Raw genomic sequence first — 20,081 nt, 5'->3', positions numbered from 1 at the left:
AAAAATCAAGGAAAGAACTGATAACAAGGAAGGCATAGTCAGAGGAGTCCTGTGTCACAGAGAGATGAGAAGATATGGAGACCACCACTTGCCCTTTGGATTTAATACCAATGAAGGAGGCTGTTGGCAACACTCATGAGAGTACTTTCAGTGCAGCGATGAAGGCAGATGGTGGTAAATTGAGGTGTGGAGAGAAGGTGAGGAAGTGGAGAGTGTGTCTCTACACAGCTCTTTAGGGAAGTGAAGATGGGGCTGGGGAGAGAGAGGCACTTGCTCCAGGGAGATTGGGGATCCAGGGAGTGCCATTTGAAATGAAAGAAGCTTGAGAGTTGGCTGACAATGTTAGGGACCAGCGGGGCAGAAGTGGTGATAGAACAGGTCACGGGGAAAACGGGGGTGGGCAGAACCACAAGACCTGAGTGCAGCTGTGGGATTGGACACAGCTTGGCAGCAGGTTGTTGAAGGGGATAGGGGTCCCATCTTAGGACTTCTTTTTCCTCTGAGAAGTGTTAAAAGTTGAGGTTATCTGTGGCAGTAGGATAACCCACAGTGTCTGGAGAGTTGAGAAGCTTTGAGATAAAGCCCCTGAGAAGGAGTCAGGGGAGAACCAGTCATGAAATTGCCAGGCAGCTTTGGGATCCCAGAGAAGGCTAAATATTGCAAATTTAATACAACTGCAATCATAGGCACCACGGGATTCTCTCCAGCAGCAGCAGCAGCACTCAGCAGCCCTGGTGCAGTGATGGAGAGGTTAAAAGTGGAACTGCTGCAGCTGGGACAGAAGAGTAGTGCGTGAGGGTGGCCGAGGTGAAGTGCCATAGAAACTGAGGACAGATCCAGAGAAGCAGAAAGGGATAGGGACCAAAAGCAGAGGGATCAAAGGCCTGGATCCTGATAAAGTCACAAGGGGCAAGAGTCACTGAGGGAGAGAACTGGCAGGCTGGGAGGTAGTGATCAGAATGAAGTGTTTTTTGAGTATTATTTCAGAGCGAGGGCAGTTGTGAGGGCTGTGTATGTTTGAGTGGAAGAGGATGTAAGGACAAGACCAAGGTATTATGGTTGTTGATGTCCTGTCTCCATGGATTTTGAGGTCACCCAGAAAGATGGTAGGACCCAACCATCATCCTACTCTCTGCTTAGTCCTTGATGAGTGGATTCAAGTCACTGGAAGGATGGAGGTTGGAGATGATGGCAGCTAGGGGATGCGGAGGGCGTTAACATAAATTCCTGCTGGCATAGCCTCAAAGAAGTAGACCTTTTTGTTCAGAATTGGAGGATTAGTGTTCTGAAACTGGAACCAGGTTGCAAAGGGCACCCTGCCTCTACTCTCCAACCCTGAGGAAAGGTGGAGAGATTGGGAGGCCTCAGGTGAGGAGACCTGACGAAGGGTGCATGGCTGTGAGGGCTGGAGTGGAGCTGAGGGCAATGGGGAAGGAGTGGTTCCATGGAGCAAGTAAGAAGGTTTGGAAGGAGAGTAGTAAACTTCTGAGTCAGCCAGCACTGAGATAGCTGCTCAGTGGAATATTGAAAGTCGTCATGTTAGCCCAGCTCCAGATGTTAGGCACTGCTGGCATCCTCTGCTCTGAGGTAATGGGCTATCTTTACAGTTTTCTGTAAGGGCGTATATACTCATTCTAGTTCTATACATATACATTTTTCATATATGTCTACATGTTTAACCTGTACGTGTTTGCAATGTCATAATGTTAGCGTTTATTTTGTGTATTGAACCTCTTAAAACCTGGATTGGTGAAAACAATCTCTGAGAAAGTTAAAATGGTGGTGATTTTGACAACCTCCTTTCCTTAGGTGATGTCGATGACTACAGTGCTGAAGTGGAGGAAATTCTTCCCCAGCACCTCCAGCCATCTTCAAGTTCTGGCCTGGGCACTTCCCCAGGCTCTTCACCCCGGACCAGTCCCTGCCAGTCACCGACCATATCGGAGGGCCCTGTACCTTCCCTTCCTGTAAGACCAAGCCGAGCACCATCAAGAACTCCTGGGCACCCGAGCTCACAAAGTGGGTATTTATTTAAAGTTCTATGTAACTTTCCCTAGCTGACCTATTTGATTTTAGGTGGTCAAATCTCTGATGCCTTTGGATCTGTCCCATGTTTTCTGTGCATGCAAAAGAGGAAACTTGTAGATGGTAAGCCCTGAATGGAAAGGAAACTCATCATCGCTTTCATTAGATGAGAGTTTTTCTTAAACCTTTTCTTCTGTGAGGTTAGGTTTATCCATATCTTAAAATCAATGTTTTTTTGGTCAGTATATTAAGATCTCATAACTACCTGGGCTTAACTATCTATCTATGCATAACCTGTATTATAGTATGAAGCAAGGAGAGACAAAGAATTTTTTTGAATTCAAATTTAAGAGTCATTACTCCTCCAAAATTGGAAGATTTGTCTCTGGAAGTTGTTATATCCTATCACTAAATCACTGTTCTATGCTTACCAACATCTCCAGAAAATGTCTTCCATTTCATAAATTTCTCCAGTTCTCCATACTACTACTCTTAGAGGACTGGCTTCATTAGATAGGTATAGGGAAAAGAAGAGATGTGTTTTTTCTTCTCTGGATAGGCCAGCAGGCTGCAAATGACCTCATTGAACCAACACTTTTGCCCTCTTGATGGGGCCACTCAGTAAATCAGTGCTCCTGGGGCCTAGCTGAGGTGTCCATATGGAGCTAGCTAGCGCTATTGCTTCTGTGGTCTCGAAGGGGAATTTAATGGCAGAACTGCTTGTGTTATTGGTAATAAAAATGCATGTCAGTGTGCTATAGTACCAATGGAGAAAATGATCAAAATTGTGAATATATCATATGTCTTGGTAAGTACCATATCTTTGTGCTCACACCCACGTAGAATCTGATCTTACTTAACATACTTTTCTAGGTTCTCCTGTCGACACTCTCCCAGCAACACAGCTACAGCAAAGAGATTCCCAGCCCCTTGAGCCCAAACGGCCACCTCCTCCCCGCCCGATTGCTCCCCCCGCACGCCCTGCGCCCCCCCAGAGACCACCTCCACCTTCAGGTAACAAACCGTTTGATTTCCACTAATGCCAGACTGGAAAATATTCCTCCATTCTCTTTTAAAAAGTCTTGCATTTTTCAAACCCGAGCTTCTAGATTTTGTTGTTTTTCTGTCATTGTTGCTACTACCTGAGCTTTTCTCTCAGGAATGTGGTAGGAGCAACAGAACAGGTAAAAAGAGTGTTTCCCAACTGGATTTCAGAGATTAGGTTTTTCTAGCTGCCTTCTTACAGGTGTGCACAAAATGTTTGGTTTGTTTTTGCTAATTTGATGTAGTTGTACTAATTTCTGTAAAATATATAGTTAGAACCAAGGAACAAACATACATATACTTATTTATGATCAAGTTTTATATGTTTGCTTAAATATTCTTTTTAAGTAAGTATAGTTAAAACTTAAATTGTTAGAAGTATTTGCATTAAATAATAGCTTTTTTACAGTACCAAGATACTAATATGTAGTTCCCACATGATATTTAACATCATGAATACTATAGTAAATATTTGACAGTTCTTTATTTAATGTCCTTTCCTTCTTGCTGCATATTTTCTTATGAATTATAAGGGGCTAGGAGTCCTGCACCTGCTAGAAAAGAATTCGGAGGTAACCATTTATATTTGTTCTAATACATGCTTCTTGGTTCATTTATGTTTTAGAGTTTGATCCGTGTAATGAAAAGACATTTTAGATTTGTTTGATAAAAGCCAAAGTGAATGATATTTATACTCCAAGTTAAAAATAGTGCCAAACTTCCATTATATTCCTGTTGAGTAAAAGATTATAGTTTTATTAGTGAACCGAACTGATTAAAGGCTTCCATTCTCCGAGTAGACGTAGTTGAATTACTCATCAAGGACTGATACACTTTTTCTTAATAAATATAGTTAGTTTGGTTACGCAAATATAATTCCCCTCAAATCACATTAACTTTAAAAGGAATTCAGGTATAGTAAATATGGTAAATATTTTCCAAGTATTTGATTAGTGATGCACTGGTACTTTCCTTTTCTAGAAGCTTAGCAAATATAGTGATTAGCAAAATTTCCTAGGAATGCAACTTAAAGTTATAATTATCTGAAATATATCTTTCATTTTGCATGGCTTTATTGTAACTTGTCATAAAACTCATGCTTCACTTTTTTTAACAATGATTTTTTTTCAATAAGGAAATTTTTTTAATAAGGAAATTTTTATTAACAAATGGGTCACTTTTTTAAAAAGTGTACTTCATTTGTTTTACATGAAAATTTCTCATAAAAATCAGTTGGAGGTATACTTTTGACAAGTTCATTTAATCTAATTCTCAAGAGAGATTGAGGCTGATTATCATTGATCTGCAGAAGAACAGATTTATAAATCCACTATTAATATTGTTAAGGTTCACTCACTATGCATGTGTGGTTGTTCTATGTCAGCTCTGGCTACCTAATGCCATTGCTGGCCAATTCACATGTTATCACAGGTTGACTTTGCTTGTATATAGATTTTAAGGACTTTGTATGAAAAGTATAGCTTGATTATTTTAGCATGACAGCTTCTGCAGAACACTGTTGGATGATAATTTTTCCATTAACTTACAAAAAAATTAATTTTTCCCATTTTAAACTCCTGCTTTTATTTATACTTTTATGTTAAGTTCTATTTATCCCCTTCCTTTAATAAAGAAAAAACTACAGAAAATAAACTTTTAAGTGAATTTGTGAAAAATTATATCAAACTTAGAAATCTGACTGAATTTTTTTAAAGTTGCTTCTTTTCATAATTCTTTTGTAGGGATGTTTGCAGCATATTTTTTTGAAACTAAACTATAACCAATAACTATAAACCAATAACTCTTCTAAGGCAGTCACTAAGAGAAAGTCATTATACTACTTAGAGTTTTCTTAAAATAATCCATCAAAAACTAACTTCTAAGAAACTAATATAGTCTCATAGAATTTTTTTTTAAAGGTTTCATTTACTGATGAGAGACACACAGAGAGAGGCAGAACATAGGCAGAGGCAGAAGCAGGCTCCCTGTGGGGAGCCTGATGCGGGACTTGATCCCAGGATCACAACCTGAGCCAAAGATAGATGCTTAACCACTGAGCCACCCAGGTGCCCCTGTCTCATAGAAATTTAAAATGAAATTGAAACTATGATTTTTCTACCTTTGACTGTCAAATATTAGAGCTTTCATTAGTGATTTAACTGTGAATATAATGTGATGATCATAGAGCCAAAGCTTTCATTAAGATATTTTAAAATTCTGTACAGCTAGTAATCTATGTGAATCTGATGTGAAAAGAACAGTGTCATCCCCTTCCTATCCTGTTTGAGGAAAGAGAGGACTGGGGTTTGGGCTAGGCATCGAAAGTCGCTTTGGTTTGTATTGATATCTTTGAAGAAATGTAAAGGAGTAAAAGAATCTTTTTGCAAAAGTCAGTTGAACGCAGAAATTGTTTTGTGTGCCTGCCTTTCATTCTGTGCTGTGGGCCCTGAACAATATACAGCTTCTGTTCTTTCTCTAAAAAGGTGTTGGAGCCCCTCCCAGTCCTGGGGCAGCTAGGCGAGAGATGGAAGGTAACAAGACTTCTACACCATAGAAATGGACCTCTCCTCTCACTTGTAAATGTCAGCCCCCCGTGTGTAAAGGCACACTAAACCTGTCCTTAGTCTACCTGTAAACTTCCTCACCTCTCTTGTGTACACCATGTAATCTTGTACTTCTTCTCTTTCCATCCTGTGTTGTGGGTAGTTTCTAACGGGTTCCCCATTTAATTTCCCTGCGATTCTTATGTCATTTTGCACTCTGTTTTGTATATATTTCATATCTACTTAGGATGTGGAATTACTGTACAATGTTTTTTTAAGAAGAATGCCTTTCAAAATACTTTATGAAGTCAGATGTTTAGAAATGTACTATGCCAACTCTGAAGTTTTACAAATTAATTAAAATTTATAATTAAACCCTATTAATTCAGGCCCAAGACTATGTACTTTGGGGGTGATTTCAAATAACATAAATTTTTATGTATAATGATGCTGAACTAAGTTTGCTTAAAAGACCATTAAGACAAAGCCATTCATTAAGATTATAGTTGCCAGAGGGCTGATGTATTCAATGTAACAATGGCACTTAAATTTCCTTTTAAAAAGAATAAATTTGAGATGCTACCTTTAACAGCCCCCCTCCGCCTTTTCACCCCCGGAGTGATTTATTTCATTTCATTTCATTTGTCCATTACCTTTCTTGTGAATTTGAACCACGTGTTAACACTATCGCCCATAAGGCAAATACTTAGTTGTAAGATATGCCTACCTTCTACCTTAGTCACAGGATTTTGTTGCAGAAATCTGAAATACCTCCTTTTAAGATTACTTAATCCATAGTGATATCTAGAGCATGAAGCTCTAAAACTGGGTTGTTAGGAGCACCCTTGTGTAACTTGGAAAATGCTGTTTGCTCAGGAGCAGTTTGTCTGCCAAGCTCTGAGAGGCAGTCGTGTCCCGTCTCATGACCATTCACATAAGCTGACCTTATGTTTTCGAGGTTCACAGGAGAGAACTCTGGAAAGGTCACCTTAGAAGTAGCTCTGTGATTGATATATCAGCCTGAGACCTAAGTCGTCTCTCATAAATGTCACTCTACATATTCTACTAATTTTTCTCTCTTTGGGGACATTTTCTTCAGGGCTGATAATAGCCTTCATCATTATCCAAAGCAGTGTACCTTTGGTTCCCATCTCACGCCCCCATTTGTGCTGATAATGATACAGAACAGCCAACGGATATTACACAGTGTTGCTTGAGTGTTTACTTATGACTCATTTTTTTTTTTCCCCTTCTTGCTTCAAAGCACCCAAAAGCCCTGGAACAACACGGAAAGATACTATAGGTAAAAACACTTGAATTTAGCTACTTAACTTTAAAACTGGACCATGTAGACACTTGGGGATATAAGTGCATGGCTTCTTGTTTCTTTCTTTTTAAAAAATACCCTAAATACATGGTGTGATGTCTTTGTTTCAGGACGCAATCAGCCTTCACCTCAAGCAGGATTCACAAGCCCAGGACCTGCTGGATACAGTGCAGCCAGACCGGTAGGCAACACCTAGCCTATGAGCCAAGACATTTTGGTTCTAGGTCCCAGTTTGCTATTAGTCATATGTGTTATGTTGGGAAATCCTGTGGCCTGTCTAAAATGAGGGCATGGCACTTGATGCCTCCAGGGTACCTTTCAACTATAACATTTAGCACACTCTTCAAAGGAATGAAATATACTTTATTATTTGAATAAAAGTGATATACTTAAGTAATTATGGTCACTAAGCAACTTAGAATCTCAAAGTTTATGAGAGGGCAATGTATTTGGGCAGCATTTTAAGCTTTTAGTATCTGAGTAATTAATGAGGATATAAAGTCATCCTTTAATAAGAAAGATTTAAAAACTAGATTGCAGGGAAAACGTTTATAATAAGAGTCCGTATACTAAACCTGGTTCTCAAGGTAGTAAAAGTAGGAGAGCAGATGGCATTTCAGGGCTTCTCCCTTCCTTGTAAATCTATGGTTTTCTGTGTTTATCGTATTTTCTCTTATATACATAATTATTCTAATGTTTACCTAAATGAAAATTTTCTCTGGGATCTAACAAATAATAAAAGAAAATGGAAACCAGAATCAGTGGCTTGTCCAGTGGCGCCTGGGATGCCAGGAGGTGGGGTGGAGCACCAGCGAGGTGCCTCTAGCTGAAGAGTGGAAGCAGGAGCTGGTACTCTCAGAAGAAATGCAGGGGCCTCTTCTAATGAAACTGCTTCTAATTCCTAATAAGAAATGGTCATAACATTTCTAAGACAGAAATCTTTGTCTTTCCTGTTGTAGCTGTCTAGTTAACATCCACCCTAAAAGTCCTTTACTCCACATAATATTACTCTCCACATTAGTGTCTTAGCAGGGCCCCTGGGTAGCTCAGTTGGTTGAGCGCCTGACTCTTGATTTCAACTCAAGTTGTGATCTCAGGATCATGAGATCAAGCCCCATGGTAGGCTCTGCACTGGTGTGGAGCCTCCTTAAAATTCTCTCTTCCTTTCTTTCTCCCTCTGCCCCTCCCCATCTGCTCATGATCTCTGTCTCTAAAATAAATAAATAAAAATAAAGTGTGGGATACAGATACAGATATACAGACACAGCTAGAGGATCTGTTACCCATTCCCCTTTTTTCAGAAAGGGAAAGTCACTCTTCACTGACTTTGCCAGCCACTTCCCACAAGCACTTTATGTATTCTGTTTAATGCCATCAGAATAGGGAAGGTAAGTCAGGATTTTGTGATTACAATAATAACTTATGCCAAAAATAAGAACCATTGAGGGCTTAGCGCCTCCAGCAAACTTATTAAAATAGCGTATTTCTCACCAGTGTCTGTCTTAATGTATTTAATTTAGCACATTGAGTTAGTCATTCAGGAGTTTTTACATCTGTGTTTGAAAAAAAAAAATATCAGGGTGTGGATTTTCTTAAGTGTCTTAGTTGTGTATCTCCATCTCCTCTTGAGCTTTCACAGCATCCCTGGCTCCAATCAAGGTATTGCTTAGGGGAAGGGTGTGGCCCTGCCATTTGTGACACTTGAGCTCCGGTCCTGGCTTTCCTTCCTAGCTTTGTGGCCTTGAGAAAATTGTATACGTTTCTTCATCTTAATTTAATTTAAAATAGAGTTGGTAAGGGCACATGGGTGACTCAGTGGCTGAGCGTCTGCCTTTGGCTTAGGTCATGATCCAGGGTCTTGGGATCGATCCCACATCAGGCTCCCTGCACGGAGCTTCCTTCTCCCTCTGTCTGTGTTTCTGCCTCTCTCTGTATGTCTCTCACGAATAAATAAATAAAATCTTTAAAAAAAAATAAGATAGAGATGATAGGGGCACCTGGGTGACTTAGTTGGTTAAGCATCTGCCTTCAGCTCAGGTCATGATCCCAGGGTTTTGGGATAGAGCCCCTTATCTGGCTCCCTGCTCAATGGGGAGCCTGCTTCTTCCTCTCCCTCTGCTCCTCCTCCTGCTTGGGCTCTCTCACTCATTCTCCCTGTCAAAGAAATAAAATCATAAAACAAAATAAAATGGAAAAAAATAAAAATAAATAAATAAAATGGAGAAGCTAAACCTATCTCGAGGGGTATTTTGAAGATGAAATGGAAATACCTATATAGAGTGCTTAGTTAACATCATGTTTGCCACATAAAAAGTCAAAATAACAGTCAAAAATAAAAAGGAAGGTTTTATTTATTTTTTTAATATTTTATTTATTCATGATAGACATAAAGAGGCAGAGACACAGGCAGAGGGAGAAGCAGGCTCCACGCCAGGAGCCTGATGTGGGACTTGATCCCGGGACTCCAGGATCGCGTCCTAGGCCAAAGGCAGGCGCTAAACTGCTGAGCCACCCAGGGATCCCCAAAAGGAAGGTTTTAAAACTTAAAACTATCTGACTATAAATAGAAAGCAATTAAAATGACAAGATGGGAGCTAATGCCAGAAAGGAGACTAAATGAGATACAAAAGCAAACGTATTTATAAAATCTTATCTATCAAAAATAAATAAATGTCTCAAATGTTATGTTTCCCATTTTCAGACTGTTCCACCCCGTGCAGGAGTGATCAGTGCCCCCCAGAGCCATGCTCGGGCATCTGCTGGAAGATTGACTCCTGAAAGCCAAAGCAAACCATCAGAAGTCCCAAAAGGTAGACCCTATTGTAGAAATACCAGTTTTGTTCTGAATTTTTTCACTTCTCTTTTTCCCTCCTCTCACTTTCCACGATGTACTCAAGGAGGGAGAGCCTTCCTTCCTTCCATGTGCCTTGAGAAATGAGGCTGCTAGGTGGAGGAGTAGGGGACTAGAATCTCCCAACAGCTCACTGAAAGGAAGAACAGAATGTGGCTTTCAAGAAAATACCTAACATCTGAAAATTCATTGTTTAGGTCCAGTTCTTCTTCCTGAACCACTGAAGCCTCAGGCTGCCCTTCCTGTGCAGGCTTCTCTGCCCCCACCTGTTCAGAAGATGCAGGAGCCTCTTGTCCCTGTGGCAGCACCTTTGCCTCAGTCTGCCCCCCAGCCGAACTTGGAAACCCCGCCACAGCCACCCCCTCGGAGCCGGTCGTCCCACAGCTTGCCTTCAGAGCCTTCATCACAACCACAGGTAAGTCCCACTTGTGAACAAGATAGTATCTTTGATGCCTTCAGTAGTCTCTGAACAGACTTACTTTAATTAACTCTGCTGAGATCAGGGGTTCTCAGAGAGTGAGCCTAAAACCAGGTTCTTGAGGGACTTTCCAAATGGTTCCTAGGTGGTTTTATCTTGGTTACATTTAAAGTGTTTGTAACTTTTTCATTTTTTTAAAATGCACAATTTACTTTGGGCAGTTAATATATGAGGATAAACAATAGTTTATTTTTCTCATTCATAGCTAATATATTAGATTTGGCTTTTACTTCCTGGAGAGAAATTCCTCACTATTGGCAGTATGGTCAATTTCCAGTAAACAGAGAATAATCCTTTTATCCCTCCAGCTACAAGCAGTCATTCTTTTCTGAGGTGGAGCTGGTCCTAGGATCCTCAGGTATTTCCGTGACAGTCATTGGTCCAGTTTAAATGGTTTGGCTATGCCAAATGGTTGGTAGAAACCATCAAAAAAATAAGGTCACCTCATTAGTGTTGCACAGAAAGCAGTGCCATTACCTTAGTGGGTGAAATCATAGGATCATAAGGACTTTTATTATGCCAGTGTGACCTCATATTGGAAGAACTTCAGCATATACATACAGAGTTATTTTAATATAGCAATGGTCATGCAAGTTAAATTGTTTTTATTGGGTGCTGTTCTACTTTGTTTTGTTATGTACATTCTAGTAAAATTGTAAATATAAAATTTATGTTTAGTAAGAACATTTTTTTCTTGTATAACCTCACAATTTTATCCTGATGTTTTAACTTGAAAATGCCATCAAGGCCAAAGAAATGTGTACAGTTTTATGAGTCTGCTTTTAACTTTGTAAAGTTCTAAAATACACAGATACTATACATTGGCTATGCCCCGTAAGCACATTTATAAATAATAGTTTATATCTATTTTTACAGATATCTGGGGATGTCCAGCTAGTAGGGAGAAGTTAACAGCTTCTTATGCTTCTATATAGTGAAAAACAGATAATAGAGTAAATATGAGTCTTAAAAATGAATATTGTTAGCAATTAGCACTTTCTCAGATGATTGGTCACATTTGTAAAAACTGAAGAAGGATACATAATTGAGAGAAATGAAATGTTCTCATAAGCTGATTAACATCAGAAAGTATTCTATGTTTTTTAGTTCAGAAAATTGAGGATGTTGGTGGTGTATAAAAATTGTAGAAATCCTTCAAACAGTAAATGTCCACTGTTTTTTTCTTTCTGCCAATCCACTTTTAGTGAGTCATGATTTTTTCTTCTAATATTCTTGTTGTATGTTCTATTGTATTTTTTTTTTTTAATGTAATTGGGGGGTGGAGCAGCTGGGTGGCTTAGTCGATTGGTGTACAACTCTTGATTTCGGCTCTGGTCATGATCTTGTAGTCCTGAGATGGAGCCCCGCGTCGGACTCCATGCTCATCTGGAAGTCTCCTTGAGGATTCTCTCTCCCCCTCTTCTTCTGCCCCTCTCCTGCCTCTTTCTCTCTCTAAAATAATCTTTTAAGAAAAATTTTTAATGTAATTGGAAGGCAAAAAAACTTTCAACCTAGCCATCTATTGCTTTCTACTACTGTTTTAAGACAGAAAGGGAGCATCTATTTCATGTAAAAGTCAACCTTAATTCCTAAAAGTCTGTAATGGTTTAAGTATTCTTAGACCAACATGAACATAGAATACTCTGAAAAACTTGAGAAAGAGCCAACTGTCCAGTAAGATTGCAATTTTCAGTAGGAAATCATAACAGAAAATCTTAACACAGGAGTATTATAGGACAAATATTCCCATGACTACCACATTATCATTTTCTTAGGCCATTTTCATTATTTTGGTTTCTCTTTTTGATTGGAATGGGTGTAGTGATTTGGTGGACGACAGCATGGGCTTTGTGTTTGGCTTGGTAGAGGATGTTCTCGAATCTTGTAGTATTCACTTCACTGAAATTACCAAAGATGTTCGTTTTAAATTCTGAATATTCTTTTTACCTCAGTCATTGATATCAGATTCCTCCAAACATTACATACACACTTTTATTTCTTGGGGGAGTGGGGGTCTTGTTTGTGTGCAGACCATCTTTGGGAACGATCACAGAGTGGTTTGACAGTTTCCTCTAAGTAGTGTTGGAGGGATGGAAGGAAGGGCAGCATTTTACCTTCTTGTGCCTCTTGAATTTTGAACCATAAGAATAATGCCTATTCAAAAAATAATAAATATCTAAAATTTAAATATCTTCCAGAGCCTTGGGTTGAAAAGGATAAGAATTTAAAATATGATATATTTGCTATTTTGGTGATATATGAAGTCGTCGTAGAATTGCATACTTAACAATTTTTATAAGTCTTTATTAATTCTGCCCAAAATATGGAGGTATTTAAAACATAAAAACATATATGGCCCAGCTTTGCTTTTTATTATTATTTAAGTGCTCTCTGACTCTATAATTCTATGTCAAAAGGAGTCATCCAATTCAAATGATTATATAACATGTACAAAATGTAGAAATGCCTCACTTCTCTGCCTGACGTGTAGCATCTTAGTCATCTGATTGTCATCTAAGGACCCGAAGTTAGGAGAGTCAACAAAAGATAAAGGAACAGCCTCAGTGCTGTACCGTTGTGAGAGCTGACAGAGGGAGAGGGAAGAGATCATGTAGAAAATCTCAGCATTCTGGATCTGTTCAATACCTCTTACCTTCTGTCTGTTAGTACCAAAGCTGATAAACGTAACCCTGACGTCATCGAGAAAGTATTCACTTAAATTCAGGAATCTCGTGGTTCGTAGGCAGGAAACTCTGTTCATGCTTAATATATTTCTGAATGTGACCCCCTCAATTGTCAAACTGAATTTTGGTATTTTAAAATAAGGTAAGCTTTAGACATTGGGGAAGAGTTGGTCAAAACTGTTTTTGAGACTGTTGTGTTAAAAAAAATACTGCTATATTATGGAAAGGTGATTTCATTTTTAAACAACAAAAAATAGGGTCCATTATTTTGTTGTACCTTCCAGCTAATAAATTGGTGAAGTCGTGATAGTGACTTCTGAAAATTTGCATGATACGGAATATGCCTGGCTCCTGATCATTTTGTTAAAATAAATACTGATTTTTTCAGTAGGGTACTGCTTTTGCAAAGTGGTGCCATTTTGTACATTTTCTAAATGCATAGGCTACTTTGTGGCTGTGTCCTACTCTTCGTGGGCTACCATAACAAAAATACCATAAAACGGGTGGCTTAAACAATAGAAATGTGTATTCTCACAGCTCTGGAGGCTTGTAGTCTGAGATCAGGGTGCCAACACAACTGAGTTTTGGTGAGGGTTTTTCCCAGCTTTCAGACAGCTACCTTCTCACTGTGTGCTCACATGCTCTTTCCTCCATGCTTCCAGTGGGGGAGAGAAAGCTCTCTGATGTGTCCCTTCAAGGGGACACTAATCCCTCATGAGGCCCCACTCTCCTGACCTCATCTAACCTCAGTCACCCCCCAAAGGCCATGCCTCTAAAATATCATCACATTAAGGGTTAGGGCTTCACCATATGAATTTGAGGGTAGGGGACTCACAAACATTCAGTCCGTAAAAGATTGCTGAAAATATCTTAGAGCTCCAAAAACCTAGTTGGAATATTATTTTTGTAGTAAAAAACTTCTTTGAAGTAGATAGTTATCAACCTCTGACAAAATTAAATCTTGAGCCCTAATTCAACAGTACATTTTTTATTCAAAATTACAAAAGAAATTGGAGTTGTCTCTTGAAGGTTTGGTTTGATCTACAAATAACTGCTACGCTTAGCTTCTGTGTATAATCTAGAAATAAAAGTATTTTGAAGACAGAATTCTTAGGGTTGCTGGTTGGTCTCAGATTGTTCTCCTAACTCTTTCCTTTGATGTCTGTGTTCCCTTTCTCAAAGCAGGAGCAACCATCAGGGTAACAGGTATTGGATTCTTTCTCAATCTTATCTGTGCTTTTCATCTGTCTTAGCACATTAGATGTATGAATCTTTTGGCTTCATACATCTAAGGTTTCACCCATTTTTAAAACCACCTGTCCACATTAATAAATTCTATTATCATACCATAAACTTGCTTTTTTTTCTTAGTATTTCAAATTTTTAGGAACCATTTTAGTTCTTGTTAATGCTTTATTATTTTTTGCTTTGTTTTTTTATTAAAATTAACAAAACTAAAAAATGTAACTTCAAAAAGGTAAGCTCTAGGTTTTGGAAAGTCTATTTGGCAAGACCCAACCCTGTCCTGGTTTTAATGATAGCATAATTACATAAATACAAAATTCAACTTTTTTTTCTTAGGTTTCTTTTGGGAAATTTTTTTCAAAGAATTTTAGTAACAAGATTATTTTTGGTAAGGAAGAACTGATGATTTGGAAAGATAAAAGTGAATACTATTACAGGATTATTTAAAGGTCCTTCCAACACCTTTCTCTGTAAAGATACCATCATTTAAAAAATGTTAATTCATCACAAGTCCTGCTTAGATTACAAATTAATTCTAATACAGTGAATAGTGGTGTGGCTTTCATTGTAATTTCAAGTCTGATTGGGAAAAATGATCTTGCTTCAATCAAATTGCCTTTGACATCTCTTGAAAACAAAATTTTTTATATGAAAATAAAGGTATTTAAACAAATAGCATTTATTTGCCAAAGGCCTGCTATTCTAAGTTGGGCAATGCATAAAATTCTCCTGTCCTATAAATAGTGTCAGTGTTTTTGGACTGTTCTATCTGCTGTGGGAGAATTGGGTTCCAGACCTAATCAGGTACTTCATTTGTTGCATTAATCATAAATAATCCAGAGATTATTGGTAATATAGAGTTAATTGTAGTTTTTTATTCAATAATAGATCTTTTAGGCAGATTTCCATATATAAACCTGCTTACCTTCAATACACTTAGACTACAGTTTTGATTCTATTAAAGATTCTATTTTTGTACAAATTTATGGTCATATTCAGTTGAAAAATATACTTGTTTATTCAATTATAAAGTATGTTCTAGGACAATTGAATAAAACAATCAGACACTTGAAAGTTACTCACTTAATGAAGTTATGCACCATTTCCTTGTACAAATGAACAGTTTTCCCTGTTAAAGTAGCAAGTTAATACTTGATAACATGCAAGTATGTCTTTAGGGGGGAGCTGCTGCTCTTTTTTTCAACACAGCTTATGAACATGTAGCTATTTTGCTTTAACAACTATGTGAATTAATTTTGGGTAGTGCTCCATTTGGTTACATTGTAGGTCTTGAGCTAAATTTCTCCCTCCCTGCCCTTTCCAACCCAAAATTAGTCTTATCTTTAAATTTGGCCTCAATATCCAAGTCATCTATTTAGTTTCAATAATTGTGTACAATTGCTGGGGTTTTTTAAATTGAAATGAAGCATATGAACTAATTTGCTCATAAAGCCAGCATCCTCTTTCCCATAAGAGAAGTTGGCTTTGCTCAGTCCCACAGCCACACTCCACTTCCAGCTGGCTCATCTATGGACTAGACCCTAAGTGCACACTTTTTTTAAAATTTTTATTTATTTATGATAGTCACAGAGAGAGAGAGAGAGAGAGAGGCAGAGACACAGGCAGAAGGAGAAGCAGGCTCCATGCACCGGGAGCCAGATGTGGGATTCGATCCCGGGTCTCCAGGATCGCGCCCTGGGCCAAAGGCAGGCGCCAAACCGCTGCACCACCCAGGGATCCCAGTGCACACTTTTTATGACCATAAAGTCCTTCAGAACACTCTCCTACGAGTTCACTGCCAACCCTGTCACATAGAAAGGACTGTCCCACTCATCTCTTAGAATTAATACACCAAATAGAAAATGGCTTTCCGCCCCCCACTCCGGGTTCAAACAATCATTGTGTATGATTATTAATAAGCATATCTGTTTAGAAACATTTTTTAACAAGATGGGAAGGTCAGTTAAAGAATATTGTCACATTATTCACAAAGTTCAGTCTGTAAGGAGAACTTAAAAGGCAAAGAATGCTTTGAAAATTCATTTTTCCAAGTAGAAAAGGAAAAGATGCATTGTCTTTAGCTTATGAATACAAATATACTAATGAAATCTATTTTCATTCATAAAGTTGAATTTCCATAGTAACATTAACTTTAAATAAAAGTGTATTTAAAAGAAAAATGAAACCACATCATCATCATCATAGATGGGTGTTGGAAGTCTAATATATAAGTTTAGCATGAGTTCTGAGTATAGGTTTTTTTTAAGTTCATGCTAACATTTGATAGAATAGGGCATGAACAAAAGTCATTTGCTAATTCTGTAAAATTCTCCATTTTACCATATTAAAACTTGCATGAATGAAATGGGCTCTTTCTAATTTCTTTGGGATTTAAAAAATGTATTTAATAAAAGGGTTTATTTAGTAGGGAGTTTTTAAAGAGTAAGGTTTTAGTTGTTTTTCCTAAGCCACTAGAGTAACAAACTATACAAAGCTGCTTTTTACTTTCAAACTTGTATACTTGTCTCCCCCCAAAATGAAGAATAATTGAGATAGGAAGCATAGTGGGGGGTGTTAAAAGTAATATATTACCTTTTATTATTATTATTATTATTATTATTATTATTATTATTATTATTGAGTGCTCTCTTTTTCAGGTAAAAACAAATGGAATCTCTGCTGTCAGACTGGAATCACCATTAAAGAGTGACCCATTTGAAGATCTGTCATTTAATCTGCTTGCTGTATCAAAGGCTCAGTTATCTGTTCAAACATCATCTGTTCTAACTCCAAACCCAAAAGGGTTGATTCAGTTGCCTTCTGCAACACAAAGTAACATGAGTACTTTGAGTTCTGTAAGTTGCATGCCTCCAATTCCAGCCCGGAGTAAGTCCCAGGAAAATATGCGATGTTCTCCAAACCCATTTATTACGAGCTTGACCAGCACAAATCCTTTTACGGACAGGACTGCCGCTCCTGGAAACCCATTTAGAGCTGAGTCTCAAGAATCTGAGTTAACTTCATGGCTTTCCAAAGAAGAGCCTGTTGCTAACAGTCCTTTCCCTTCTCTGAAGCCTCTTGGTTATAACAATAGCAAGCCTTCATCTTCATTTGATGGTTTTAAGGACAATTTTGATCTGCAGGGCCAGTCTATGGCAAAAGTCAGCAACCCAAAAGGATGGGTAACGTTCGAGGAAGAAGAGGACTTTGGTGTGAAAGGAAAGTCAAAGTCGTCTTGCTTAGACATACTGGGTCATCAGCCAAGTTCACTTTCTGGCTCCAGCATGACCTTTGATGATGACTGGAATAAAGGTACAGATGTTCCTCTCTGTGTGCAGCCATCAAGAAGACCACCTCCACCTCCTGTCACTCTGCTCCCATCTGGCACCACCCCTTCCGTAGCTCCTTTCACAACCTTGGCATCTAAGGCATCACCCACACTAGACTTCACAGAAAGATAAGTAACGCAGTAGAAAACTGTTGGTTTTTTAGGTTGGGCAGGTTAGAGCCAAAAAAATTGGGCATTAGTTATTCATAACGTGCAATAAGTAATTGTTAAGTGCACTGACGTTGTCATGAAATACCACTATTTAATGTGTACAGAGTTGGAATATGTGTATATTGGAAATAAGGAAAAACCCTTCTCATTATTAACTGGAGTTTTTGGTGTGTTTCTGTTTGGATAAGTCAGAGAGAGTAGTAGCCATAAACCGTGCTCAAAACTACTTGAGAAAATAGTCCTTATTCAGAAATTGGCAGTCTTCTCTGAAGAATCTCAAAAAGCCCAAATAATGTCCAGCTGACATTACTGCCGGCTCTTTTGTGCTTGTTAACAATTGGTGTTTCCAAGTATTTACCAAAGAGCTATCAAAGTTATACTGAAACAATTTTGGAAAGGCATGGCTTTAAAAAAAAAAAAAAACGTGTGTGTACAGTGTGTACACACATACACGCATATATATATATATATACACATACACTTCCTACTTGTAAAACTCCTAAATTAAATTCTAGGATATAAGTCAGACAAAATTTTACCTAAAAGTTCTAACAGAGTTATCTTTTCAATATTTTCTTATTAAAGGGATGGCTATAATTGAAATCTGGACATTTTGTTAATTTTCTTTCCAAAACTAGAATCTCACCACAGACCAGATTTTCCTAGCATTCCATCCCCCTCCCCCAAACACATACATAATGCACATCTATGTTACTTTGCCCTCCAACACTTCCATATGCTTCTCTCTGGGAGGAGGTTCTTGAAGCTGGAAGCAGCCTATTGTGTGGACACTGTGATGTGGATGGACACTCCAGCCCTTACAAAAAAGCACTATGGCCTTATCTGTCAGGAAGGCACATACCTCTAAGTTCAAAGAGAAATATTAGAGCTAAATGTACTCCCCTCTCTCTGCACTAAAGTGTATGTTGCCCATTTCTACCGCACACTTGGTCTTTGCTGCTTCCACTCTAGAACTTCGTTAGCAGGGAAGGCAGCAATCCTCAGAATGCTTGGAATTGGGGATCTACTCAAGTGTGTGTGCTCTGTCCCTTTGAGAGGCTATGCAACACATCTGTGATGCTGCTTTACATATTTAGAGGCCGTCCCTCAAATCAGCTGTGGATTTTGTCTCCTGCACTGCCAATATGCAACTGATCCTGCTTTTGTTAATTTTATGAAGTTCACAGAATTTTTACACAATGTAGTATTTTGATATCATTAAATAATTCCAAACAGAAAACTCCTCGGGCAGTAGTTGTTTTGTTGTCGGTTTTAGTTAAAATCATCTTTACCCGTTAAGAGTTATATTAACGTTGCTTTTATAAAACGAGTTGTATATGTCCACCTAAATTCTGTTGTCCACATTTAACCTTTAGAGATGTGCATTGGGAGAATATCAGAAAATAGAGTTCATGGCTAAGATTATGTAAAATGGAAAAGCACAGCAAACTGCATTGCACTTAAATACATAAAGCAAATCCAGTAGGAAAAAAGCACTTTTCTAAATGCTCAAATGTTATCAAAATACTATATTTATAGAAGTAATCCTCTCTGTTAACAGCCCAGATTTGCTGTTAGAAGTAACTCTTGTGAGTTTTATATTGTGCTTTTTGGGGGTTCTAATCATTTCAGCAGTAGTATATTTTAAACAGCAGTATTACTATAAGCAGTGTGCTTCAGAATGTGAATTAACTTGTTGAAACTGTGGCTTTAACATCTATGTGATTAGTGTATATGGTATTTGCTGTCCATTAGCAGAAGAATTCATTATAAACTTCACTAGTGCAGATTGCAGTTGTGTGAGCAATGTTTCCTATTGAATATAAACTACTGTCTAAAATATACATATCGTGCAGCAGCTCAGCCTTTATCAGGAAAATTATTTGGCAAGTTGCTGAAAGGGCACAGAGTTAGGAAAGTTAAAGGTATGCTGCAAATAACTAGCCATTATTCTGTGTTATTAAAATATTTACCAGCTCTGTTAAAAGCAGAGCAATTAGACACTAAGGATCTCTTTGTGAATTCTTTGTTCTCTATAGTAGATTGCTGTTTATATGTAAGAATTTTATTGCTTATGTGGCATACAATATTTATAACTATATACTTTATAGAAGTACAGTATTAAAGTCAGTGGTATACAAACATTCTGTACATATCCTGTGAAATGTGCTGTCATATGAAATAAATATACCTGTCTTTACCGTGTTGACTGCTTTGCTCAAGAGGGAAGAATTTTTCTAAGCCATTTTCCTTGAACTTTTTTATATCCAAGTTTAATGATATCTGGGAATTAACTCATTGTCAAGTCAGGTGTTTTGATTCAAGACCTTGCTTCATCCATTTCACTTCTCTATATAATACTCTAAGATATTCTGAGACTACAAA

General features: G+C 38.0%; 1 protein-coding gene across 13 annotated transcripts in view; it reads left to right on the top strand.

Annotated features, from left to right (window-relative positions):
• The window catches only part of SYNJ1 (synaptojanin 1), a 91,336-nt gene extending 71,439 nt beyond the window's left edge, over positions 1–19,897 (top strand). For 2 of the 13 annotated variants that reach the window (XM_077879020.1, XM_077879017.1), the window contains exons 24-33: positions 1,810–2,019; positions 2,899–3,039; positions 3,603–3,641; positions 5,553–5,600; positions 6,877–6,915; positions 7,050–7,120; positions 9,641–9,749; positions 9,988–10,205; positions 14,135–14,158; positions 16,855–16,992. In XM_077879020.1, the coding sequence (XP_077735146.1) occupies positions 1,810–2,019; positions 2,899–3,039; positions 3,603–3,641; positions 5,553–5,600; positions 6,877–6,915; positions 7,050–7,120; positions 9,641–9,749; positions 9,988–10,205; positions 14,135–14,155 (896 nt within the window). In that variant the 3' untranslated portion in view covers positions 14,156–14,158; positions 16,855–16,992. Of the gene's footprint in view, positions 1–1,809; positions 2,020–2,898; positions 3,040–3,602; positions 3,642–5,552; positions 5,601–6,876; positions 6,916–7,049; positions 7,121–9,640; positions 9,750–9,987; positions 10,206–14,134; positions 14,162–16,854 lie in introns of those variants that run through there. The other 11 variants (XM_077879010.1, XM_077879009.1, XM_077879016.1 and 8 more) reach the window with 9 other exon arrangements.
• The last annotated feature ends 184 nt before the right edge of the window (positions 19,898–20,081 follow it).

Source organism: Canis aureus, chromosome 30 (genome assembly GCF_053574225.1).
Source record: "Canis aureus isolate CA01 chromosome 30, VMU_Caureus_v.1.0, whole genome shotgun sequence".
NCBI lineage: Eukaryota > Metazoa > Chordata > Mammalia > Carnivora > Canidae > Canis > Canis aureus.
This window is presented reverse-complemented; position numbering and strand designations above follow the sequence as displayed.